At 43.0% G+C, this 26941-nt stretch overlaps 1 protein-coding gene across 1 annotated transcript in view; it reads left to right on the top strand.

Moving 5' to 3' along the window:
* The first annotated feature begins 3988 nt into the window (after positions 1-3988).
* Positions 3989-26941, top strand: part of RAB31 (RAB31, member RAS oncogene family) — a 331933-nt gene continuing 308980 nt past the window's right edge. Inside the window, exon 1 of the mRNA XM_078688146.1 lies at positions 3989-4171. Within this exon, the coding sequence (XP_078544272.1) occupies positions 4133-4171 (39 nt within the window). The 5' untranslated portion in view covers positions 3989-4132. The remainder of the gene's footprint in view (positions 4172-26941) is intronic.

The raw sequence follows: 26941 nt of genomic DNA on the forward strand, positions 1-26941 counted from the left end.
AAGTGGTGTAGAGTGGAGTGGCATGAACTGGATTAGCTTTCAATAGAGTGACGCACAGTGAAATAGCATAGCGGGGAGTAGCATAGAGTGAAGTGGCGTAGGCTGGAGTGGCATACCCTGGAGTGGTGTAGAGTGGAGTTGTGTAGAGTGGAGTGGCATACAGTGGAATAGCATAGAGTGGAGTGGCGTACAGTGAAGTGGGGTAAAGTGGTGTGATGAACAGTGGAATAGCTTAGAGTGGAGTGGTATAGAGTGTAGTTGCGGACAGTATAATAGAGTACAGGGGTGTGGCGTAGAGTGGAGCGGAGTACGGTGGAGGGATATAGACTGGAGTTACGTACAGTGGAGTAGCATAGAGTGGAATATTGTGGAGTGGCATAGGGTGGAGTGACATACAGTGGAATAGCAAAGAATGGAGTGGTGTACAGTGTAGTTGTATACAGTAGAATCGCATATAGTGGAGTGGCATAGACTAGAGTGGGTTAGGGTGGAGTCCCTTAGACTAGAATAGCATAAAGTGGAGTGGAATAGAGTGGAGTCCCATTGACTAGAATAGTGTAGAGTGAAGTGGGCTAAAAAGTAGTTGTGCACAGTGGAATACCATAACGTGGAGTGGCGTACAGTGGAGAGGGGTACAGTGGAGTTGCATAGAGTAAAATAGCGTACAGTGAAGTGGCATAGAGTGGATTGGTGTAGAGTGGAATGGCGTGGTGTGGCGTAGAGTGGAATAGCATAGCATGGAGTGGTGTAGAGAGTACAGTTGTATACAGTTGAATAGCGTAGAATGTAGTGGCGTAGACTGGAGAGGCGTAGTGGAGTGGTATAGAGGTATAGAGTGGAGTAACGTACAGTGCAGTGGTGTAGAGTGGCGTAGCACAGAATGGAGTGGCCTACAGTGGAATAGTGTCCAATGGAGAGGTGTAGAGTGTAGTTGCGTACAGTGGAATAGCATGCAGTGGAGTGGTCTACAGTGGAGTGCGGTAGATTGGAGTGGGGTAGAGTGTAATAGTGTACACTGCAGTGGTGAAGGGAGGAGTGGTATAGAATAGATTGGGGTAGAGTGGAGTGGCATACAGTCTTACATCTTGTATAAGAATGTTAGATCAGCCTCTCTGAAGAAAAATCATTTTTTTACCATCAATAGGCTATACTATACGCCAAAAAAGATTGCGAAGTTTGTGATTCCACCCCCTTTGTGTCCTAGATGCGGACTAGCCGAAACGGATGATATCCATGTCTTTTATGACTGCCCTATTTTGGGTCCCTTCTGGGATACGGTGGAGAAGGCTCTGGAGGGTATTTTTAAAGTTAAATTGAGTTTGAATCTAGCTAGAGTTATGTTTGGTTTAGACACGGATCTTCTTAGTCTGTTAAGGGGGGGCACAAGTAGCTTTATTTCTCAGTCTCATTTTAATTGCTCGTAGAGAGATTTGCAAGTTATGGAAGGACGCTAGCCCTCCGCTATATGAAAATATGGCTCCGGGCGGTATTGTATATTGCACAATTAGAATCTGGTATAGCACAAAATGTAAATAGCACGGTATGGGATCCTTCGCTGGAATGGGGAAGAGAAATGAGGCTGGTCTAAAGCCCAGTATAGTCCTATAGTACTATGATTACACCATGCCTCGGAACAAAAGTGACTAGCCGGGCTGGCTTCAGGCTAAGGCAAGAACATCAGCCCCCTGGCGCCCAGGACGGAATGGGGTTTTGAAGGTTTATTTGCACTGCCTTTGGTGAAATGAGGACAAAAAAAAAAAAAAGAGTGGAGTGGCATACAGTGGATTAGCGAAGAGTGGAGTGGCATATAGTGGAGCGAGGTAGAGTGGATTAGCATAGAGTGAAATTGCATACAGTGGAGTGGAGTACAGGGTAGTGGCATACAGTGTAGTGGTGGTGTTGAGTGGAATACAGTACTGTGGACTGGTGTAGAGTGGAGTGGGGTAAAGTGGTGTGGCATACAGTATAATAGCGTAGAGTTGAGTTTCATACAGTGTAGTTGTGTAGAGTGGAGTGGCATAGAGTGGAACGGGTAAGAGTAGAGTGGTGTAGAGTGAAATAGCATAGAGTGAAGTGGGGTAGAGTGGAGTTGAGTAGACTGCAGGGGCATACACTGGAGTGGCGCACAGTGATATAGTGTACAGTTAAGTGGTGTGGAGTATTGTGGCATAGAGTGGAGTGGTGTAGAGTGTAAAAGTGTACGTTGGAGTGTCATAGAGTGGAGTCAGGTATAGTTGAATGGCATAGAGTGGAGTGACATAGAGTGGATTGGAGTGGCGTACAGTGGAATAGAGTACAGTGGAGTGGTGTAGGGTTGAGTGGTGTAGAGTGTGTTAGTGTACAGAGGAGTGGAGTAGAGTGGAGTAGCGTATAGTGTAGTGGCATAGAGTGGAGTGACATAGCGTGGAGTGGCGTACAGTGGAATAGCGGACAGTGGAGTGGCGCAGACTAGAGTGGCATAGAGAGGAGTGGCAGAGTAGAATAACGTAGAGTGTAGTAGCATAGAGTGAAGTTGTGTCCAGTAGAATAGAGTACAGTGGAATGGTGTGCAGTGGAGGGGCATACAGAAAAATGGTGCACACTAGAGTGTCGTAGACTGAAGTGGGGTAGAGTGTAATAGCATCCATAAGAGTGGTGTAGAGTGGAGTGGCCTAGAGTGGAGTGGCATACACTGTAGCAGCGTAGAGTGGAGTGGCATACACTGTAGCAGCGTAGAGTGGAGTGGCATACACTGTAGCAGCGTAGAGTGGAGTGGCATATAGTAGAATGACAGAGGTGAGTGATGTAGAGTGGACTGACATAAAGTGGAATAGCTAACAGTGGAGTGGCATAGAGTGGCATAGAGTGGAGAGGCATGAAGTGGAGTGGCGTAGCATATAGTGTGGTAGTTTAAAGAGACATAGTGGGGAAATGTGTGAACGGATTTAGATGTAATGTAGCAGCAATATAGATTATGGAGTACAAATGATAATTTTTGGTATTAGGTTTAAATAGTTTAAATAGTTTAATTTGTGTTAAAGTTATAAGTGTGAAAATACTTACTTATGTATTGTTCCGCTGTATACCGTGTTAACTTGACTGTATACTGCGGTACATGCCAAATACAAGGTAGTATATGATTGGCTAACGGCTATCTTTAAAAACGTAAAAGACATACATGTGATTTTCAAAACACTTTGGCAGCGATTTGGTTAATGGCCTCAGGTATAGGCAGTGGCGGCTGCTTCTATACAGGGATGGGGAAGGCATGATATAAAAATAAAAAATTGACTTACCTTCTTGCTGCTGCTGCACCTCTCTCCCCTCATCTGCAGTCCTGCAGAGCACCCAGTCTCCCGGACTCTACCAGTCAATCACGATGCTGCAGGAGCAGCATTGTGATTGGTCGGAGCGGCCAAAACGGCCGCTCAGGCAGTAACTGGGAGGCTGGGCATGTTCTCCACTGGGCTGTGTATTTAGACACACACGCAAGGCGGAACCCCTGGATAAGTAAGCAGGCATGTGAGGCACTGCTGGACATAGACATTTGTATTTGGACACGTCATGTCTGTATTTGACCATATGAAGTACAGAGGATGAATCCGACCCTATAGACATACTGATGTTGATTTTCAGATAGGAGAATACATGAATGTTGGTATTTGCTTTATAAAACATAATTATCATACGTAGATAAACGGGGGATGGCACGCAGGTTTTGGTGAATTAAACAAAATATCTTTCCTGGTATTTTCTCAGAAACGATAATGTGGCCTTCAATGTGCACAGCTGATATTAAACTAACTAACTCCTGTCTACCACACGAGGCTGTTGATTGCAGGCACCTTCCACAAAAGACTATGTTAAAATAAAACAGGCACAGCATGGGTCGATTCCGTCCAGCATGCTCTGACTCAGAAGTAAGGTGGTGTGTACTTTGAGCCAACCAATAGACTGCTAAAATTCGGACGGAGTTTTTTCACTTCTTCCTGTGTATAAAAGCACTACAGGACGAGCAGGCTGCCCAGTTACAGCTCCCATCGGTTTCCGATTGAGCTGCCGGAGTGAAACCTCAGCTCGGCGTCTGCACAGGGAGGGGGCGCCGCTGGCTCGAGCTTCGCCTGCCTAGGATGCGGAATTCTCACAACAACAGATGATGGCTATCCGGGAGCTGAAAGTGTGTCTCCTCGGGGTGAGTGCGGCGGGTCCCCGACTTCCTTATCGACACGGCTGTCTTGTTTGTAAACACGGGGTGCTGGGAGGATGTGGGGAGAGTGTTATGTGCCCTTGTCGGGGGGCATACTTGTTTTTGGTGAGCTGTGCGTTTCCTTCAGCTTCTGGGGCGACTGTGGTGTTCTGGCAAAATCATTACTTGGGAAGACGTGAGGAAAGTTTTTGTGAAATCTCTCTGCGTGGTTAGGAAGCAGGCCACAAAGTCTCTTCGGCTGTCCTGCTGTATGTAGCGCCTTTTCCTGGGACTCTCTCCTCCCTGGTCCTGGATACAAGGGATAACGTTTCCTGGAAATTCCTGCTCATAACATTTCCAGCTGGGAGCCCTGCGGCGGACCCAGACAGGAAACTACCTCAAGGGGGAGGGGGTGGGGAAGGACCCCCACCGAGGTTTACACATGAGGCTGCAGGCATAGTGTTTGTTTCATTTTTTGCTTCTTATTAAAAAGTCCGTTTTCAGCCACATGACCGCAGTTCACCGAAGAAAATACGATTTTACTAATTAAAGGGCTGGCTGTTGAGCCAGCCAGTGTCTTTGTTTTTGGAAATGGCACAGCTGGAATTCGAGCCACTCCTGAGGCTTTGATGCATTATAAAATGGTCCACTGGAATAATCGGACTCGAAGTAACTCACCAGAACGTGCCACAGTTGCCACATAATGTATCTATCATCTGATGCGTAAATTACGTATTTGAACAAAAATGTGTTTCTAAGTCAAATGGCTCAAACTTTAATGTAAAAACATATGGGGCTGCGCCGAGGCAGACCCTTTGCAAGGGTCACTGCTCAGTTGCTGATTTAAGGGTTAAAGTCGTATTGTCGAGTCGAAACTTTTACTTAGATTGAATCAACGTGCGTCACCATGACAAAATAGGAACCTAATGCTGCCACAGAATGTGTCGTATTCTGGTACATAATTTGCCTTTTCTTACTGCATAATTTAGTAAACCGTGAAGCAAAATCAGGCACGCTTTGCTGCATAATACCGTGCGCATAATTATAAGGGGATCGCAAAGGGGGAGGTGGGGGGGGGGGGGTGAGGCAACACGGACATTGCAGTCGACATTATAGTATTGACTTCGAAGGTTCTTTTGTGTAAACTGCGTCTTCCAGAGTTTGGACTTGTGTAGAATCACAGCACAAGGAGACTGCCATGGAGGGAGGATGCACCAGAAAGGGTCGTCTTGGGTACTCGATGGGACTCACTGCTCGTTAACTGGCGCCGCGCCATGAGCTTGACTTTGAAACATCCCACTTTTCTCAGTCAGCGGTAACGAGCATGCTGGAAACTGTAGACGCATATTTGACACGAGAAAAATGGAACTACAAGCACCAGCATGCTTAGTGCGGTAAACTGGAATAGCAGGGCTGGGTCAGAGTTATCCACAAGGCATGGGTCCAAATTCAGTGCTTAATTTGAGCCGGTGGTTTCAGGTGACCGGCACCTAATTGTCAATACCGGCATTTATAACAGTTCACCACAGTTGTTTAATAATTTAATATGTATTACTATTGACTAATATCTCCCACCCTAGCCATTCTTACAGTTTTGTGTGGCATGTAATAGCCGGAATTGTCACTTGCACCAGTGTGAGCTTAATAGTTGTGTTGGTACTGTTATTGTCAGCGCTGGCAGGGGCAATTGATGGTGGAAGGTGTAGTTGTGGCCTTAGGACAAGGGCCCTGGCACTTATATTTTTTTTTTACAAATTAAGCACTGCATGGCATGTATCAATTGTCTGACGCCGATGTGAGAAGCAGTATATGTAGGGAAGGAAGTTACGGAACTGGCCGTAATACTTTCTGGCTGTAGGGGGCGTTATGGGGAGTCCTGTGAGAAAGCAGAGGAATTGGAGCTTCCCGCTTATCTGAGCAGGGACCCCTGCTTGAGGCAGTCTTGCCTCTGTTGCAGTTGCAGAAATTGCCGCTATGACTGTTTATGATGACGCAGCGCCCCCTCCCCGCCCCCACCACACCACCTCAGGGCATCTAGCAAAGAGTAGAGTTTCGACATTTGTCCTAATTTTCTTAGAAATGATGACTGGGGGCCAGCTTCCTGTTTTTCCTTTTCTCTGCTCCTTTGTTCCTCTTTATTTCGAAAACGAATGGCCTCTCGTGCCTGTTAGAACAAACGAAAGCTACAAACCGCGTCAGCCTTTGCAGCGCTATGCTGCCGTGTGTACCATCGCTTCACAGAGCAGAGCAGTAAGCCATCAGTAGAAAAAAAAACTATTTTGTGTTATGGTGGCTTTTCTTGTTACACGGTGTCTTCTGTGTGCGATTCCCCCAGAGTTGCGTAGCTGGCAGTACTAGATGAAGGGCTAAACCCAAGAGTGAGACATCTAAGCGCTAGCCAACAGCATAAATTACACCCCTCGCAGCTCTTGTTCCCATTGAGAAGTCAGTGGTTTAAAAGTGTCAGGCAGTGACACGCCAGGAGTGGAAGGAGTTAAACTCCACAGACATCCAGTATTCCAGGTGTAATCGTGAGAAGGTAATTCATCCAGTCCAGGTTTTCTTTCCATTCCGAAACATGTATTAAGCCGGATTTTATAATGAGACGAACAGGACTTCAAATCTCTGATAACCGCGGGTGGAACAGGTAAGATTTACAATTATTGATCTGCACTCATCCTTTACACAGAACACCTGGAACTGAGCTGTTATCCAGCCGAGACTGGCGCGCTTTAGAAAGCAGAACCGACCATTCAACCATGTTGTGATTTGAATGTCAAGTTCACAGCGAGCCCTTAACCCCCCTGGGCTATCATATTGACTCCAGATACACTCATACAACGTACTGGCCTTTACACTGGGAATACAAGCTGCTCTGTTTCGGAAATTCTCTGGGCACCCCATGACTGAAGGATACACGGCTCAGCGTGCAGCCTGTGGGTGGGCTGTGCTGGCATCATGCCTGGAGCTGCCTCTGACACAGCTTCGGCAATGGGCACGAGACGCAGAATGTTGGGTCAGGTAAGGACCGGCAGGTCTATTAAGGTAGACTGTACATTGGTCCTCAGCTTACCCTTAAAATACATCACAGCGTTACCTCGGATGACTCTCTGATCCTCCGCAGAAGAGCAGACAAGTGCACTTTACGTCAGAAAAGAACGTTCAACCCGACATTCTGTAGATTATATATTGTTTAGGTGCATTACACTAATAAACGCTCTTTCGCATTTATCACAGTACAGCGAGACTGATGAGAAAAACACGTTTAATGTCTCATTAACTGTAAGCTACTAGCTACAATGACTTTATTTAGGGAACAACTCTGCTAAGAGTCACGAGACTTTTTTTTAATTAAGCTTCAATTTATAGTGCAAAATTAAGCCCATGCATTCTGCTTTTTTGTTTATCTTTTTTAAATGAATGACTTGAAAAAAACGTTGTTGCATAAATTATACATGAGGACATGAGTGTAATGTGCTATTCATTACCATTATTGGAGGAGGGGGAGGGGTAATATGACACAGCAGGAGACGTCCTCTCTCCTAAGTCGTGGGCTCTCCCCATACCCAACAGTGGTAATAAATAGTATATTCAACTCTGCGCATCAGCAGTTATACCATATATTCAACTGTCGTCCATAGCAACAATGTAGTTATGCTCAAATGCACTTTACACTGAAAGGCATTTTTTTTCTCTTGCTAATAACTTAGCCTTATTTTGATGACTCAGCACGAAAGTTGCCACTCATTTGCTTCCTGTAGTTTTGTTTTAGTATGTCATATTTAGGGCAGATCTGTCGAGGGGGAGACAATCTTGATTGACTGCTTTCTGAATTTATATGGGGTGCTGTAAGGAGTAGAGGTGCGTTACACTGTCAACTAATGATGCGGGCTCAAAGCCCCAGGATTTTTTTAAATAATATTTTTTATTGCAATAATCAAACACAACATTGCGATGACATCAAGAATCATGGTGCAGTATACTGAGACACATTCCAACAATGGGCGAACTGTATCAGTGTCTAGACAGTCAACGTATCTCCAACTCACCGACTTTTCAGAGGTTTCCCGCCCCTTCAAACACAGTTTGTCCCAACATTCCCACTGGATCAACTCGAGGAACCGGCATGCATAACAACCCTCTATATTCGTTCCACTTTCCCCAAATTGTGGTCCATTTGTTCGGGTAGCCTCTACTCTCGTAGACCACCCTCTCCGCCTGCACACACCAATCCATATTCTACTTCCACTCTCTCAGGGCAGCGGTGGATATGGCCCTCCACATCTTGGATATGTTGTGTTTGGCCACTGTAAAGCCCAATGTCACCCAGAGGCGATCGTTGCTGTTCAGAACCGTAGCCGCCCATATATTCAAAAGGCACCACTTTGCCCATTTTGTCATGTCTCCATCACACATTCATGACACAGGATGTCACCGCCTCCCAGTATTTTTGGAGCACCGGGCAATCCCACAGCACATATGAAAGGATGAGCCATCGTGTCCACACCCACTGGGGCACATCGCCCTGCACATCTTAACCAGTGTCATAGAGCCCCAGACTTTGAGCAATATTTGTTAGTAGCCCAGCTTTATTGGATGGCTAGGTGGTTTGATGTTGAGGGCTCTAGTGAAATCATAATGATTGGGAGAAGCTTAAGTACCAGAGAACGGGCCAATGTATGAGGTTGTACTACTGAATATCAACCCACAGAATATTGCCCTACACGAATAACGTGGCAGAATATTGAGGGACAAAATATTGAAAGGTAATTGCATATAGGGAAGTATAGATTTACTATTTCTAACTCCCCATCTACGTACCTTGAAGATATATATATATATATCTATATCTTCATCTATATCTTCAAGGTGCATAGATGTGAAGGTAGGTATAACAATCAATTCTTACTTCCCTTTCAATATTTCGGTTTTGATATTTTGCTTGGATACGCTGTGCCATCAATATTCTGGTTTCGATATTCAAGGTGCACACCATATATGATATGGGGAGAAAGGAAATTGGATAATGATGTCCTTGGAATGATACATACAGCTATATGCTTTTGGGGCAGATGTCTAAAAGGAACATCAACAAAGTTGCCATACGCAGTGGAACTACCACTGTGGTGTATATAGTACTTGAAAGAAGTGTCTACCTCGGTGGAATCTAAAGTATGGATGAGGGCAGGGATAATCGGGATGAATGACCTTTGTATCAGCACAATATTGAGAGGCTTTAAAGAGTAAGTAGGGTATTTCTTGTATTATAGTGCTGGGATAAGAGCAATACACTGCACCGGAGGCGTACTGCGGGTTGAACTGCCTACCCTTTAAATGTTTGCACCATGTGCTTACCATCGGTGGTGGGAAGAAACTAGTCATCAGACTATATCAGACCCTTTTACAATTGTTGCACTGTAACTTAGAAGATCTTAGATGTAAACGGGAGGGCAATGTAGACAGAAAACTATTAGACATAGGCAGGAGCTTAGCAGCTATACACCGCCTCAAGCTTTTGCATACAGTTTTCTGCACAGAAGTTCCTTGATCCCTTATAGCCTAAGTAGAATATATCCGGGCACCATGACAGAATGATGTGGGAGTGGACTTTAACCACAACGTATGGGCAGGACTCGTTGCTTCTGTTTATAGGGTCAAAGTTACAAAGTATTTACAAGAAATGACTGAACAGGAAACATGCCTATTGGACCGCATGACAAAAAAAAAAAAAAGGAAGTAAATGCAAATGTATAGATTAAGCAATATTGCTTGCAAAGAGGCTAATTGCGATAAATTGAAAGTAAGATAGAGCCCCCAAGCTGAAACAGTGGCAGGCTACTTTTCTGAAATGGGCCTTAAACAGAAAACACTATACTGAACACTTTTAGGAGAAGATTAAGGGGGGAGGGGGTATAACACCCTGGATTGGGGCGAATTCTATTTAAAAATTGGCAAAAAAGTGCTCTGACAAAGAATCAGTATAGATACATGATGAAATGTGCAAATATACCTAGGCATACATTTAGAGACAAAAACGGTGAGGAGGATAAATAAGACCTGAACTTGTGGTGCTCCTTCAACGATTTTATTAGTAAGATAAAGCGATTCATTGTACGTTATGAAGTAAGATTTACGAACGGCAGATTGCCCGGAAAGCTTAGCCTTCTAACTGCGACCTGCCAATCACCTGTAGAAGAAAATGACTTAAGAGTGGGACCGTAGAAACCGGACAATAGAAAAAAAATCAATTTAATGAAATACCGAGGACCCCAGAATGCTGTATGCTTTGACTTGTAGATTTCCTTAAACATTTATGATCAAGATGAAATGGATTCTCAAGGGAGATTACTGCTTGTTGGTACAATGTGTGATAATACAATGAATGCACAACTTGTTTTGTTTTAAGCATACTAATAAAACATATTAAAAACATAGTGAAGTTATCGATGTCATCAGTGATGTAAAGTGTGACGTCATAAACAGTGCATGCCTATAAGTTATGGTTTGTGTACCATACCATCGCTGGCGAATTTCAGTGGCTCTTTTTTATTTTCTTTGAAACCAATGTAGCGTGCTTTGAAAAGGCTTTTTTAGGTCTCTTCTGCAGACAGCTTTTAACTGTCTGTAGGCAAAAGTCCCTTATGGGCCATGACAAAAACTTACAGTGGACTTGGAGACCGCCCCTTGCTTAACATTGCTTTGCTTTATTGTCACTCTTATTTGCTCGCTTCTTACTGGATTTCTTGCCTCTTCTTAGGTCTGTACCTCCCATGGAGCATAGCCTCATTACTAGCCTTTTGATTGGATGACTTCTAGTTTTCCACTGTCCAAATGGTGGGAACCATTTTTTTCTTTTTGTTTCAGCACTGTAAGAGTGCAGAGGTTTTCTAATTCTCCCCATCATGAGTGCTGCTTTTTTCCCCCAAACAAACCTCACCACCTCACTCACTCGCTCCATGTTGCTACTTCATTCCCACAAGGATGACCCCATCGCTTTCTCGGCCTCTGCCCTGGATTTTCTTTTGAATAATTTTTGTTCACACCGTGGCTCTTTGAGCCATCCTCAAATGCCTCCATTGCCTCCACCCACTCCCTGTTGCTTCCTCTCCCTTCTCCCGCCACCCACTCATCCATTGCCACCCAACACCCACAAGCTCATTGGAATACAAAGCAGCTGCCATTCGTTGCTAGAAGCTCTGCTATATAAAAAGCCTTTTTATGTGCAAGTCAAATTTAATTTCTTTCATTTACCAATTCAAATGGCATCCACCATCTTGGATCGATAAATAAAAAAAAACACTGCCCCATTTCTGATGTTTGCACTTTTTACTTACTTTTTGACGGTGCTTTACAGCATCAGCAAAAAATGCTTTTTGCTGATGCTCCACGGCATTTTCAAAAGCATTGGCAAAGTCAATAAATTCAAAAGGCAAGACTTATTGGCCTTCTCAAAAGCTTTTTGATTTGCTTATAACTTTTAAGACCATAGATAGATCTGCACCATATTTGCTATCGCTAGGCTTAGTCACATAAGGCCAATGTTCGTAAAGATCTGTACAGGGAAAAAAGTTAAGGAAGTGGGTGAAAAATATGTTTTTCAGCATCCCATATGATTTTCAGCTCAAACCTACAGAAAAAAACACTGAAAGGATTCACGCCAAACTTGCCATGAAAGTGGAACTTTACTCAAAGTGTGTGTTGGTTGGATGAAAATCTGTTCAGAAGTTTTCAAAATAGCCATTTGAAAAAGTTGCCTGCTGGACGTGAAAGGATTGACACTTCTGTGTTGCTTCACCATTTAAACTTGTGATTCAGTGATTCACGATTTAAGTCAATCAGATTAGATTTTTTTTGGACAAATGTGTTTAGCTGGTGAAGGTCTCTGAAGAATTTTTCTTTTGCAATTTTGAAAAACGCAAACTGAATTCAGATCGCAGCTTTCACGCTGAGGCAAAAATAATTTGACCGGACATAAGGAGGATCCAGAGGCATGGAAAACTTAATTAAAGAGACCACGAAATAGCAAAGAAAACTGCTTATGATTCAAAACAGAATCGTGATTAACAGGTGCAATTCGAAGTAGTGGATTTATCAGCCATTTCATGTAAAAATAGCAAATCAATTTGATTTGTAACTTTTACAATGTGGTGAAAAATAAAAAGCTAGAAGTGGTGTGAGGAAAACAAAGGACAAGGTAGAGCCCACTGCCATGCACAGTGGAAGTTGTGCGCAGCAGGGGTTGGTCGCGCATAGTGGCTAGGGTGCAGTGCCTTGACTCTGGCCCATACCCACTGCACATGGCCATCGGATATGTGCAGTGGGTGATGGCCACTGGCAGCAGGTTGGGTAACCAACCTCTGCTGTGCATGGTCGAAACGGAAGTTGAGATTAAGTGTATTATAAAAAATATAGAACCCTAATGAAAAATTTCAGTTAAAAACTGACTCATGGTTATGGCACCAATATGTAAAACCACTGACATTTGCCAGTTATGGTATGCAGTGCATGCCATAACTCGCATCACCGCCATTCACAAAAAGCTATTTGCAAATGGCAATAAAAAAAGCAAGAGTTAAACATGGCATGTTATGTGAATTCTGGCATGTATTGCATGCGTTGCATACCATACCTGGCGAATTTCAGTTTATCTTCAGTTTGTTTTATAACCATAACTTCACTTAAACTTCTATGAAAGTATTGCATATAATGCAAGTTGGGGCGGCTGGATGCACAAATTATTGCGGGCAGCCAAGCAGGGGTTGGTCTCTTTACATACATACATATAAACACATATTTGTTTTATTTGTATGTATATATAGGAAAAGTGGGTTTTTTTTGTTGCAAAAAACTTTTGCCCCGTTTGACGAATTTTCACGACATTTTCAAGACTAGTTTGCTACTCACTTCAGCTGTGGTCTGGAAAGTTTTGGGGTGATTCGTCAAGTGGGGGATAAGAAGATGGGGATCCTAAAAACTTTTTCCCAATGCAATTTCTCATAGGGATTCTAGACTCAACTACAGCCTGAACTGCTGTACGGAATTTCACCAAATTTGGCAGAAAGGTAGCTCTTGGTAAAAAAAAAAGCAATTTTTGTAATTTGGAGCAAATCCATCAGTAGTTTTGGAGTTATTAATAATTTTTTGTTAGGTATATCTAGGGATGCAGATGATCAGCAGATCTCATGATGAGATCTGATTGGCTGCCACCACTTCGACCAGTAAGTTATGGCAGCCATCTTGGGACTCTGGACAGTCCGATTCCCCCCAAAAACAAAATAAAACAGAAGGGGGCTGGGTAGGAATACCCTGATCCGGTATGCCTGGTGGTGGGGTCCCACAGGGACCCTGCCTCTGGCCAAAAACACTTTTTTTTGTTACTGTGAATTTGCAGAGAATCCGCTGTAGAAATAAAAAAAATACAAGCGCAGGCTCCGCTGTTGCTTGAGTTAGAACTTATCTAAAAAATAGAAGACAAGAGACGTTTGGCAAAACAGAACCAGTTTGTTTAATTAAACATTACGGTTGGGAAAACAGTTACAGGCATGAGGTCTGAGGACTGTCACAATTTATAATCAGTTAGTCTCCTTCTTTTATACAAAATAATTACAAACACCGGGGAAAACCCTAGAACCTGAACCAGGGGTAATTAACAATATAATCCAAACAATAGTTCAAGTACACCACTTGGAAAAAAGGGATTTTGAAAGAATAAAGAAAGGGGAAAGACCTCCCCAATTGGAGAGAGAAAAGAAAAAGTGAAATGTACTACCCAATTCTTTTGCTCCTAATACACACAATACCCATATACAGAATCTTTTTTTCAATTTTGAAAGATAAATTTTAGTGTTCTCAAAAAAGGGGAACATATAAATACAATGATCGGGGCGCTCATATGGTTACACAAACGGTGTTACAATTGTGAACAATGACCGGTGTAAACAAGTAGTGGCTGAGGGAAAGTCACAGAAATATGTTTCTAAACAAAACAAAAATACACATCAAAACAATGGTGTCCTCATTCATTAAAGCCACCCTGTTGGCGTCAATGGCGTTTCAACCCATAAGTGATTGGAGGGTCATCATCAGGACAAAAATATCAATTGTAGGAGCGTCCACTGTGTTTCAATAAAAAACATCTCAATCATCATGTAGAGTAGATCAACATGGAAGGTGTGTAAAGCACAAGTGTATTCATGGACTCAAAACATGAGAATACGTAATCTGCTAGAGTGTCAGAGAATTTCACAGGAAGTATGATCAAACTCTTAGAGTATAAGAGATGAAGGCCAGGCATTGGCTATAAGGACTCAGTCATCTAATGTCCATACATAGAAAGTCAGCGATCATGCTGGGTCAGGGGATCCCTGTCTGTGCGTTCAGTCACGTGTTCAATATAGACCGCCTCATCCAATCAGCATGCCGGCTCTCCTAAACTCCTCAGCGTCAATTGCATGAGTTAGAACTCCTTTAAAAAATAGAGGACAAGAGATGTTTGGCAAAACAGGAACATTTTGTTTAATTAAACATTACAGTTGGGAAAACAGTTACAGGCATGAGGTCTGAGGACTGTCTCAATTTATAATCACATAGTGTACTTCTTTTATACAAAACATAATGGATTGTAAAAGTTTCAGGTGAAGCCCATTGGTTCCTGTAGGCCACTTTGGGATCTTGCATGGAGGCCCCAGCATGCCCCTCATTGCAGTGCATTTATAGTCACCTTCTACTAAGATGGTCCTTGACATCTGGGACAAATTGGCCCTCGCAAAGGGACTGACCACCTTCCCTTCACCTAGCACACCTATTGCACGAAATCCAGTGTTTGCCACTGCGCTGTCCCACTCTGCCTTTAAAGACTGGCTGGGCTGACCATAACTGTGGACGCTTCGTGACCTTTTTATAGGGATGGAAAGTGGAGTTTCATCTCCCTGACACAGCTAATATACAATACCTATAGCTGAGAGACTGGGCGCTCTACCCCATGGTCTATCCAGAGGCCATTCAACCTTACACCCTTTTGAAAAGTTAGTGCATGCTTATGATGGCTCCCACGGACTCATTTCCATCACATACACCACTTTGCAACACTCAACACCTGCCCATACTCACCGATACTGGTGGGAGGTGTGACAAAAGAGAGATAGCTTCTAATCAATGGGATACATCGTGGCGAGGAATCCCCAAAATGTATCGTAGTATCTCCCTGCATGAAACAGCCCATAAACTCATATATCAATGGCATTATACCCCATCTCTGCTGGCCTCCATCTACACTGGGTCCTCCGACCTCTGTTGATGATGCTGTAAAGACTGCTGGGATTAACATCACATCTGGAGGGCATGCACATCAAGCACTACTTTCTGAAAGGAGGTCATTAGTCATATTAAAATCACAGTGGGGTAACCCCATTCCTAATTCCCACACTAGACCAATAGTTTACCCACATGTGGCACATCTTGGCCAAGCTGTGTTGCGTCCCCTTCTTCAATATCTCATACGGATAGAGTTTACTTGCTTTAACCCTCCTCATCTCAGGGTGTTAGTTATTTTCTTGACACTCTCTGGGTGCGAGTACATACCAATTGACCAGCCGCGGTCGGTAGGGGAGTACCTGCTGGGGCGGTGATGTGGGGAGGGGGAGGGGCAGGGTGGGGGTTAGTAATGTATGGATAATGGAGGTTTGCAGGTAAGTAAACATTTAAATAAATCAAATACATTTTGTTGCGCGCACTGCATTGCATTTGGGGATGCAGTGCGCGCAACGAAATTAGTTTGATTTATTTAAATGTTTACTTACCTGCAAACCTCCATTATCCATACATTACTAACCCCCACCCTGCCCCTTCCCCTCCCCACGTCACCGCCCCGGCAGGTACTCCCCTACCGACAGCGGCTGCAATTGACACCACCCACACACTATAGCATGGGACTACACTTGATACTCACGATACACCAGTTCCTCGTAAATCTTCACGCCCCCAATTTAGGTCTCTCAACCAGTGGTGCGCGCTCACCACAGAGGAGCAGGGGCCAGGGAGCGCGGCAGCAAAGCGAGCACGCGCTAATTATAAACACATGTTTATAATTAAAACCAGATGCCGCTGCTGCGCGTAACAGACACCAGTAGGCCATGGGCGGTTACATTTGTAAAGGAAGCTGGGACATGCACCCGCCTTTCACCAAATGTGTGCTGTCTTTTTTAAAAAGACGCACACAAAAGCCAATTGCAGCCGACGAAAACAAAAGCACACGCACAAGCGTGTGGTCAGCTTTCAGAAGCCTCTACATGAAGTCTCGCTGCGCGAGCAGTGCTGCGCACTGCAACGCTAGGCGCTAGACCTAAAAAGATACATAGTGCGAAGACTGTTCCTGCTGTTACGTATGGGGGAGGGGTCAGGGATATGGTGGCAACAGACTCCGTGCAAAGGCTAGAGGACTGATTTCTCAAGAGGTTAATGGCCCTTCCTCGCTCCTGTTCGAATTACAATTGCCATACGTGTCGGATAGTATTAGGCTTGCTCCCATACTACTATGGCACTCGATCTGCAGGAGGGATACTGTCAATCTAACCCAAACGATAATAAGAGTGTTTTTTTTTTTTTAAATCGTTTTTATTGAAGCATAGTGATATGACGATACGGTACAGTAATACATTGTTGTTATTTATCATACACAGTGTCATCCCTTCTCTGTACCATCGCTGTATCAAACATTTTCTTTTTATTACTTAAACAACCCGCTCCTAACTCCCCCCTCCCATTCCCTCCCACTTCGGCACTGTGAGGTACATTTCCGCCATCGTAGTACGTAGTCCATCTCACGCAAGCACGTTATTTGTATCACACCTAGCGCAGGTCCGCCGTGAACAGACCTAATAATCCTACGAATCAACATTTTCTCAGGCCTTGCACCCAGGTACTTGTGTAAAAGATTGTACGAAGGCGCGCCAACCTCAAAACACTATCAGCTCCCTTCTATAGAGGTGTCAGATGTATCACTTCCCCCTCCCTCAAAGGACCCCATTAGAGTATTCCAGTCTAGTGAGATAGGGTTCTTTCTGAGCCCTCTGCGCTCTTCCCTTTGTAATGTCATGCCTTCTGCCTTACCCCATCGTAGCATTTCCGCCCTCCATATCTCTGGGTCTGGCGGTCTCGGCGACTTCCATTTCATTGTCAGGGTTCGTTTCGCTAGCAGCAGAGACAGGTCAGCGAAGCGTGTACCTACGCTTTTCTTCCTTTCTACAGGACCCAGCCCCAGCAATGTGTATTCCGGTGTGGTGTATGGTTTAGAAGGAACCAGCCTGGTCAGGTCAGCATGGACAGCCGTCCAGTAGTAACCCAGTTTTGGGCATTCCCAAAGCATATGGATCAGGTTTGCGTGTGCCGCGCCACATCTGGGGCATGTGTCTGGTGCAGTGGGGAACATTGCATGTATGCGGCGCGGGGTTAGGTATGCCCTGTGCAGTAACATGAGCCCTGCCCCATCGGAACGTAACCTCTACCGCATTGTGGTCTGACAATGTCTTGCCCATGTGTTCCGCCATAGCGACTCTCCCCATCAGGGATGTAGTGCAAAAGACATGGTCTATTCTGGTATGTAAGCTGTGGGGAGGTGAGTAAAAGGTATATTCTCTATCCAGCACATGTTTGGCTCTCCACGCATCCGCTAGTCCCCACCCCTCTGCCCACCTCTTCAGTGCATCTGCATGCTTCCTACTCTCGGCGGCCTGCAGTGGTGGGTGCGACCTGTCTAATGAGATATCTAGCACCGCATTGTAGTCCCCACCTATGATCCAACTATGGTCTGCCCATTCCGCCATAATACTATTTATATGCCTTAAGAAGTCGGACTGACCCGAGTTGGGGGCGTAAATACTGCCTAGTACTACAGGGGTACCATCCAGTATCCCACTAACAAACATACCTGCTTTCCTTATCAATGCGTTTCTCCACTAGCTTAAACGGTACAGAATTACGAATCCATATCGCAGCCCCTCTTGAGAATACAGAGTAAGAGGTAGCAAACAATTGCCCTTTCCACTTCTTAAGGAGCTTCCCACCCTCTGCATTGTTCAAATGAGTCTCTTGGAGGCAAGCGATCTTGACGTTCCTGCGGTTAAGCTGCTCTACAAAAGTGTCTTTATGGCTGGATAATGCACATAAGATCGTATGGTTGCAGTATGTAAAGTCCATATTGACTTCTCTAGATCTGGCCAAGCTAAATACAAACCCTAGTAGCTGCTTGAAATTCCCTAAAATGAGATTAAAGGCAATTTTTGCTTTAAAGGCAGAATATGAGAGAAGAAGAAAACTGTTTTAAATCTTCTGTAAGGTTATATCAAATGACTCCGACCACTATGGAGGGAGACTACATATATTTACAGGGTGGGGAATTTACAACACAAATTCATCTTGGTGAGGTTCAAACTTAATCTAATCCCCCTGATGATGGGTTTTTCACCGAAGAGGTATTCAGTTAGTGATTTAACAGCATGCCCTTGTAATGGTAGTTCTGAGCAGTCTAATCTTCTTTGAATCTTCTTTTGTTGTTTTTATAAAGTACAAAAATTAAGGTACATCCTGCCTCTTTTATGTGTATATATAGTTTTAGCCAATGTTGCCCAGCACTTTATTCCTTTAAAAAACTTAATGACCCACTCCTATGTTTTGTGTTAGCTTCTTTCCTTTGGTCCAGCATGAAATGGAGGGGAGATTGCTTAGCTTGGGAACCCTGAGGCCACTTAACATGTGAAAGTATCTATATTAATCACCATTCAGCAATTTATAACATCTATCTTCCCAGGTTCCTAGGGGTGAAATGTTATAAGATTTATTCGGAATTTTAAAGGAACTAGTAATTGATTTTAATGTATTTTAAACTAATAGTAATATTGGTTTGTTAATGTAATTGATTTTAGATTGTTTTTAATGTCTTTCTTAACTCTGTGCGCTTTATATGCAGTAGAAATACTGTGAAATAAAGATAATTGACTGACCGACTGGCCTTGAGTTGCCAATTTGAATTTAAAAATGATGGAATGGAATAGTTCCCAGAATAGTTTTCAAAGGTTAAGAGGCATTGGCTCAAGAATTTTGAGCCATCGTGCTTTGGTTATCTTAGATATGATGTAGCACCTATAGGCATGGTATTTACAAATGTGTATGTTTATAATACACTACTGCAAATACCTATAGATAATTTAATTTATTCATGTGTTTACTTACTTAGATAGCTCTAAAGTAGCATCTCCCACTTCCCTGTATCCAGTCACTAGACAAAGTGCACTGACCATCATCCAAAAATCTTGTAGTAAAAGAGCCACGGTTTTAAGGACGTCTAACGACCAACATGGAATGTTCGGGTTGTATGTTCAGGAAAGCTATTCCACAGCTTCGGCCCCAGCATGGAGTACCATACATGTCAATAGACCCGATCCAGATGGGAGATTTCTGATTTATAAAGCAAAAAGTGGCTTCATTTTGTCTGTCTTCAGCTTGCATTTGCTTTTGCTTTAACAGAAGTTAATGGGGGAAAATACACTCCCCTGATTTTTTTTTCTTTTTAAATCTCCCACTTTCCTGTTCTGAAATGTTGTCATGTATGGAGTTCTACAATGAACTGTACACCCATGTACGCACTATGAAGTAATGTACTCACTTTAAGCACTGGACGGTCGAATGGTAAAGATTTTGAAAAGTGAATATACCGTTTTTTATATCGCAGGTTCATATATGGCCAGGGATGGCTACTCCGTTTGAGCGGAGGAGCATCGCTCCACAAAGGAAAGCCCCAGTCCAGAGCTGAAATATAAAACTGTAGTAATATTTATCACCATTTTATTTTTCGCAAACCTACCCGTTCCGAACTGAGCGTCAGGGTGGGACCATTTCTGCGGAGTGGCAGCAGTGAGCAGTGTGCTCCATTTTAAAATGTGTATGTTTCTTTGGCTGTCTTGCGATGGCCAGCCAGAAATGGGCATTTTAAATTTCTCTAACCCAGCTGTCTTAAGACAGCTGGGCTAGAGAAAGCAAAAGCCTCCAGTGTTCTTGCGAGCACTGATAGAGGCTGCTCCCATCAATCCTGGTGCAGTTCAAGATGAGAGCAGCACCAGGATTGGCTTGGGAGTTTGGACCCTGCCTCCCTTGAGGAGAGAAAACCATTGAGGAGGATGTCTCACTCGCAGGAAAGTGCCTTTAATTTGAAAAAAATGTTTTATGTCCCACACACCCCACCACCCACAGAACATGTCAGCCACTGTATATTGCCAGCCCTCTGTGATGTGCTTTAAGGCACAGCACGGAGAAGCATTTGCAGGCCGCAGGGAAAAGTGACTTTAGAGCGGCAAAAATAGGCTTGGTGGGTCTGGGACGGTGTAGAGGGTACAGAGCAGAGGGATCTAAGTGAGAATCTTTATGAAGTTATCAGGGTCGACAGGCTTAGGGTGAGCAACAGGAGGTACAAGGGCAAAGCGTGGGACAGAAGGGTGCAGGGAAGAGCTGTGAGAGGTCAAATACAACACAAAACTTCTGCGCGAGGACATATCAGGGGGACTGCGAGAAGAGAATCAATAAATCACTCACTACCATTTGAAGAGTGACACCTTGTGAAGATTGTGGTGTATTATAAAGTATGGTTGTGCAATTTTACCGTGTGATACCCTTGCAAAACTGTCCTGGGTCCTGTCACTCATTCGTAAAACCTTTATCTCAACCCTAGGTAGCTGTGGCTTTGAGCAGCAATGCTTAAGCAAAGGAACTAGTGTAAGGCATTTAGAAGCACCAAAGGACGGAATAGAAAGTTACGTCACATGAAAGAAATCTGACACCAATTGATAGAAATAGATTATATTTTTATGCTTTTACCCACTAAGATGAGCAAAATCCACCAGAGAGTTATAGAGATATATATTTTAAAGTAAAACATAAATCTCAGCTTTTTAGACAAGCATTGGTAACCGTAAACTTTAGAAGCTTCTTAAAAGTTTGAAAGAATTGTGTACGGCTACCCCAGCCTAAGTAGTGTGACCAAATCTGACAGGGAGAAGGTCATGGGGGCACTAAGGAGTATTTGAACAGTTCCTTAGTGACCAACGCAGTCTCAAGTCCTGTTCCACACTTTACATCAAGACCGCCATAGACTTCAATGGAGTGGTCCTGATGCTGGGGATGCAGGATGCTGAGGATGCTGAAAAGATGCTCTGTATGCTGTCCGGTTGACTGGGAAGTCCCTGCGGTTATTCCTCATTCCACAGATAAGGTGGGACAACTTTGGCCACAGGTGTCGGTGTCCCTCGAAGTCCTCTTTGAGTCACAAGAAAGCCAACTGTGGCTGGCTACCAAACTCTGTCCACAGCGGTTCTAGCGGTATCCTTTGGTGAGGGCTAGTGTCCATATTTGATGACAAATCAGGGCTCAGACAACACTCCCATATCCAGCAGACTCAAGGGCAATATTTGGCCTTCAATGATCTGTTTCGTGGGTCGACAGTGGCAGTCAGCATTGATTCGAAGAGTGTGGCTACTAAAATGCCCCAGTGGGCTTCTTCAGCTTTGATGACCCTGAGGCTGGTTCCAGGGGGTCATCTGACTGACTCTTGGAGCCATTTATTTTCTCTGGAGCTTGGGAATTTTCCATGAACCAGGAGCCACAGGCACAGTCTTCTTTGTCAGCCCAAGGTGTAGCAGGTGCAGTTTAGCCTCTCTTGCTAGTTCCAAGGGTAAGTTGGTGTAGTCCTTCTTTGGTCCTTTCTCCAGTTCCATCATGATCTGAGGTTCAGGGTGCCATATTTATGCCCAGAAAGTACCCTGGCGGTATGATGCTGTCACTAGCCAATGGGCTAACAGGATCCCTTGGATGACTTTCAGCTATGTGTGACTTCATACAATCCCACAGTGCACTGTCCCGCCCACTCTCAAAATGTTGGAACCCTTTCTTGGATTTTAGGAGCTTGGTAGACCACCCCAGAGGTCTATCTGTGGGCTACACGCCCCTGGGAAAACCGGTTTGGGCACTTGTCTCCCCTGTTTGTTTCCACGGTCTAGCTGTCTAAATGGGCCCTTCAGAAGTGGGCTCGCCATTTGCCCACCAAAGGTGGCTTCACCTTTGAAGCTTGCCGTTTTGGCCAACACAGCGAGTGGCTTCCTGCCACCTCCCCTCTGTAGCAGGTTACTATTCTTCCTGAGCTTGGAAGTCATTCACACTGCTCCCCATGAGTTCAGAAGACTGTCTGGTGGCCAGCAATCATGCAAACCACAAGACAAACTGGGTAACAAAGCAGCAACTTTCTAAAAGCTACCAAAAAACAAATTGTCCCTTGATTAACTCAATCAGCAAGAACACCCTATCAATAGTGGATTTCTTAATTCATATACAGCACATATATAAACTTTTTTTTTTAAAAATCGCTCAAAATCCCTGAAACACTTAAACAATGATCCCACTATAACATACAGTGCAAAAAGGTCAATTTATTTCTTTGGTACATGTGAATATATGTATCCAGGCTAATCTTAAAATGATTCCTAGGGAACTGTCGAGCTAAAAGACAAAGTATACTGTCTATCATTGTTCTTTTCCCTATTTTTTTTAGGGTTCTCTGTGGTAAAAGTGTTCTAAGATGTTATGTTATGTCCTGACGTGATGAATTGTATTGTTTTTAATTATGTTGAACTGATGCATTATGTTTTATTATAGGTGTTTTATTATATACATTGTGTTTTAATAATTTTCACATGTACTAAAGAAATAAATTGACTTTTTTGTACTGTATGTTATAGTGGGATCATTGTGTGAGTGTTTCAGGGATTTTGAGTGATTTAAAAAAAAAAAGTTTATCTATGTGCTGTATATGAATTAAGAAATCCACTATTGATAGGGTGTTCTTGCTGATTGAGTGAATCAAGGGACAATTTGTTTTTTGGTACTGATAGTACTCCACTCCCTTGGTTGCTGACAAGGGGTCTCTCTCTGTTTAAACACAACTGTCTAAAAGCTTCCTTTCCTGAACAGTGACTTGAACTTGAGCATCAAGTACGGTTTAATGCCATGATTAATTTGATACCTTAAAGTACTCATTTTAGTTGTCCCATTCAGAAGGTAGCTGGACTGAGATGTCAGCTAATGGGGCTACTAATGTTTCCACACTAAAAACAACAATGTGGAATTCTTGTTGTTAGGGCATATTAAAAGTACATGTTCTACTTGGTAATATACAGCTCCCTGCCTTAGGGAACCATAGACCTTCCTTTAGGGAGACCTATACATATATATTGCTAAGGGAAGTGGAGACTTGCCATTTGTTTAAATGGCAATGCTGAACTAGCAGTTTCAAAACTGCACTTCCAGACTGCAGTGGCAGGCAGGGAGCCGTTTAGTAGTTTGTCTCGCCAAACCAATGCTGTAGCCCTGAAGGGACATTCTGTCTTACATCCCCTTGGTACCATATTCTAGGGATTTATAAGTAAGTCCGCTTATGCTAATTGGGGTTAGCCAATTCAGCATACATTTTGTAATGGGTTAGAACACTGCAACTGGGGTCTGGTTAGCAGGCCTCCATCAGTCCAAATACTTTGGGGGTAATCATGCAAAAAGAGGCATTTCATTACACACCTCATTACTTTATACAAGTTGAGAACATGGTGTTGCTTTTGATTGTGAATAGCTGAGTCCAACTGGTGTTGTGGCAACTTTTGTATCGTGCCCCTAAGCCATAAGGCACTCATATTCTATCTGTTCATAGGCTTCCTGGTCCCATATGTTGATTGTCTCGTCAGTGAAGTCACTTCTGGTGCGGTCACTTATGGTGTATCAAGAAACAAGTGCGACCCATACGTCTATGGGAACTGGGTAATAGCTAATCAGCTTAGGCACACTCGTTCACAAGGAACTCATTTTAAACAATATTATTTTTGCAAATGTATCACTTTTTGCAATGACTTTGTCAAGCCTGACAAGAAAAATACTTTACCAATATATTTAAATTAATTTACACATTGTAGTGTTTAACCTAAGAAAGCAGCCCCAACAATAGATTGTTAACACTCACTTCAGCCGAAGTGAGTGATATTTTTTTCTTCATTCAAAATTTCTTAATAAAACAACTCACAGAACACACGTATTAATACTATGTACACATTTATGAAACAGTAGAAAAGTGACTCAATGTGACCCCAGTGAAATGACCATGACTAACATATGATAAAACACAAAGTGACTGTATAAAAAGGCAGGTTATTGGAATTTCTACGAATATTCTTTGGAAATTTCTAATTAAATCCAGAACTAAAATGTGTTCCGGTATTTTCAGGACTATCCTATATTAGTTGTCGATGAAGTTTCAACTGCAGTCTGGATGTCAGTCTCTTCAGGACAGGAAGTTCTGGGGACTGTGAACATTAGATAGTGTTAGTGAGGAATTGTATGAAACAATGTAAGGGCTACTAGAATTATGTAGGAGATGCAAGCTTACCTAAGGGCCCTTAGGCTCAAGTTTAAAGTGCCAATATTAACGGTCCTATTAATCCTCAATGGTCCTATTCAATGGAATCAGATGACAGGGATGTACCAGTAATGAGGATGCAATAGTGGTTATAATTCATGCTGAGGTGCAATAAATTAGGTAGCCTTTTGAGGAAGGAAATACCTTTACCCTCCAGATGAACGAAATATTTTTTGCCTGGTGGTTGGATGATTTCTAAAGACAGGAGTAGTGTCAGATGAGACTTACCCTCAGAGGAATAGAATATCCTGTAGTCAATTTGCTAGCAGTCCCAATGACACAGGTATTCCGTTAAATCGATGCGGGGACCACTAAATAATTGTTCCATGCGGCAAACATATAATTATTGCTGTTTGCTTCACAGATTCGGGTTTAAAGTGTAGGCAGCTGGATCTGCGAGTTGCCGCACCATTGACTTCATCCTTGGTCCCCACATCAATTTAAAGGAATACCTGTGAACATTGGGACTGCTAACAAACTGACAACAGGATATTCTATTCCTTTGGTGGTCATTTGTTTCTCAAAACGTAGGGGGATTCATTCATACTTCTTGTGTAACAATGCACTCCGGAGCTTTTCCCTAGTTTTACTCTAGTATCAGGCATAATTTTCTGGTAGTCCACCCCAAGATTGGGACACTTTCTCCTTATTTATTTGATTTTTATGTTGGCTCCTTGTTGATATGGTGCAATCCTACGACTACTATTTTGACTTGTAGGTTGATATCAGGATCCTATTCCATATGACTATTGTCTTTTGATTAGTGAGATGTACCTGAAAGCAGACGATGTGGAGCTGTATCGTCATATGAAATTAAATAGCAATTGAACATATTTTGACGCTTTAATTTGAATGCTCTAAAAGGATCAGACCTGTCTTCCAGACATGAGCTCATGCACTGACTCATGTGAAGTGTTTTAAAACTTGGCAATAAAGATGCCCCTTACTTATTCAGATATTGGCACTGACTCAGTAATGTGCCTTTGAACTGCCAGTGTTGTGGAGAACTGTGTTTTTATTTGCTATTTCCGTTTTCATGGTGTTCAGTAAGGTGGTTGTATTAGCTAGACAGGACGTCTGGCATGTACTTTATTTGGGTGTTTCTGAGTATGATGCTAGTAAACCATCCAAAATACAGCACTCCTTCTTGAAGTGTATCTGTGTTAGAGGGTTCACATTTTGACTACTCTGGTTGTGTTGCTTTTGTTGTGTGGGAGCAAAACCGTATCTCAAAAGTTGGACCCCAAAATGTATCTCGTTCAGTTTTCCCACAGTTTACTGGATCAAAGACGGTGCTAAACCACAATTTCATAAGGCACTGTGTCACAGTGTTAAGGCACCTCCCATTCAATTACTTAGTTCTAGATCAAAAAAGTTAACGAGTTTTATTGCAAATATTTAAACTATGAGATATAGAGTAAAAGCAATGAAGGCTCTTAGTTGAAGAGTCATACAGAGTATGCAAAAATCAGATTTTGTTTTTAAAGTCCCAATGGACAACAAAAATCTTTTGAAAATTAGGCAGCATCTCTAGCAGCATAGGAAAGCTCAGCAAAATCTCTGAATTGGTCCCCCAAATCAAGGGTTTCTCATACACCTTTAGCAAAAATCATTGTAATTTGTGCAAAAGTATCATTTTCTAGAACAAAAGAAAAAGGAATGTAATTACCTGAACACATATGCACCGTCCCAGTTATTTGATTAATTATTATAAACCCTCTATTTTAATACCACCCATAGATGTAAGAAAAAATAGGTAACATTTAACAATAAGAATGTGTCTGAATGAATAAGACCAGCGAAGAAGCTGAATTCATGGATACTTGTTGCAATCTTACATCCACACCAAAGAAAAAGAATCCTGAGGAAAACAATATTGCAATGAAAATATGCTAATATGACCTAAATTTGACTGTGTGCTGGGGAACTGAGGGGAGAGCATGTATGCACAGCGGAAACAGGAGTGAGTGCCAGAGGTGACATCCATTTTGTCTAAGATAGCGGTTTACACAGAAATGTGGCATAAGCAAAACACATAAATTAAACACTCTTCAACACATCATAGAAAGTTAGTTTGATAGGTCAGCACACTATATCAGTCTATAGATGTTTAATCAGTTGTGAAAAGGCATTTTAAACATGGGTAACAATATGCAAAAATGTAAATCTATCAAGGACTTTATCAGTTGCCAACTGAATGAAATGAAATTAAATTCGATTTGTAAAGCGCATGGCTGGCCGGGAGCGTCCCAGCGCTATAGAACAAGGAATACTGAAGA

Source organism: Lissotriton helveticus, chromosome 4_1, assembly GCF_964261635.1.
Source record: "Lissotriton helveticus chromosome 4_1, aLisHel1.1, whole genome shotgun sequence".
Classification (NCBI taxonomy): Eukaryota; Metazoa; Chordata; class Amphibia; order Caudata; family Salamandridae; genus Lissotriton; species Lissotriton helveticus.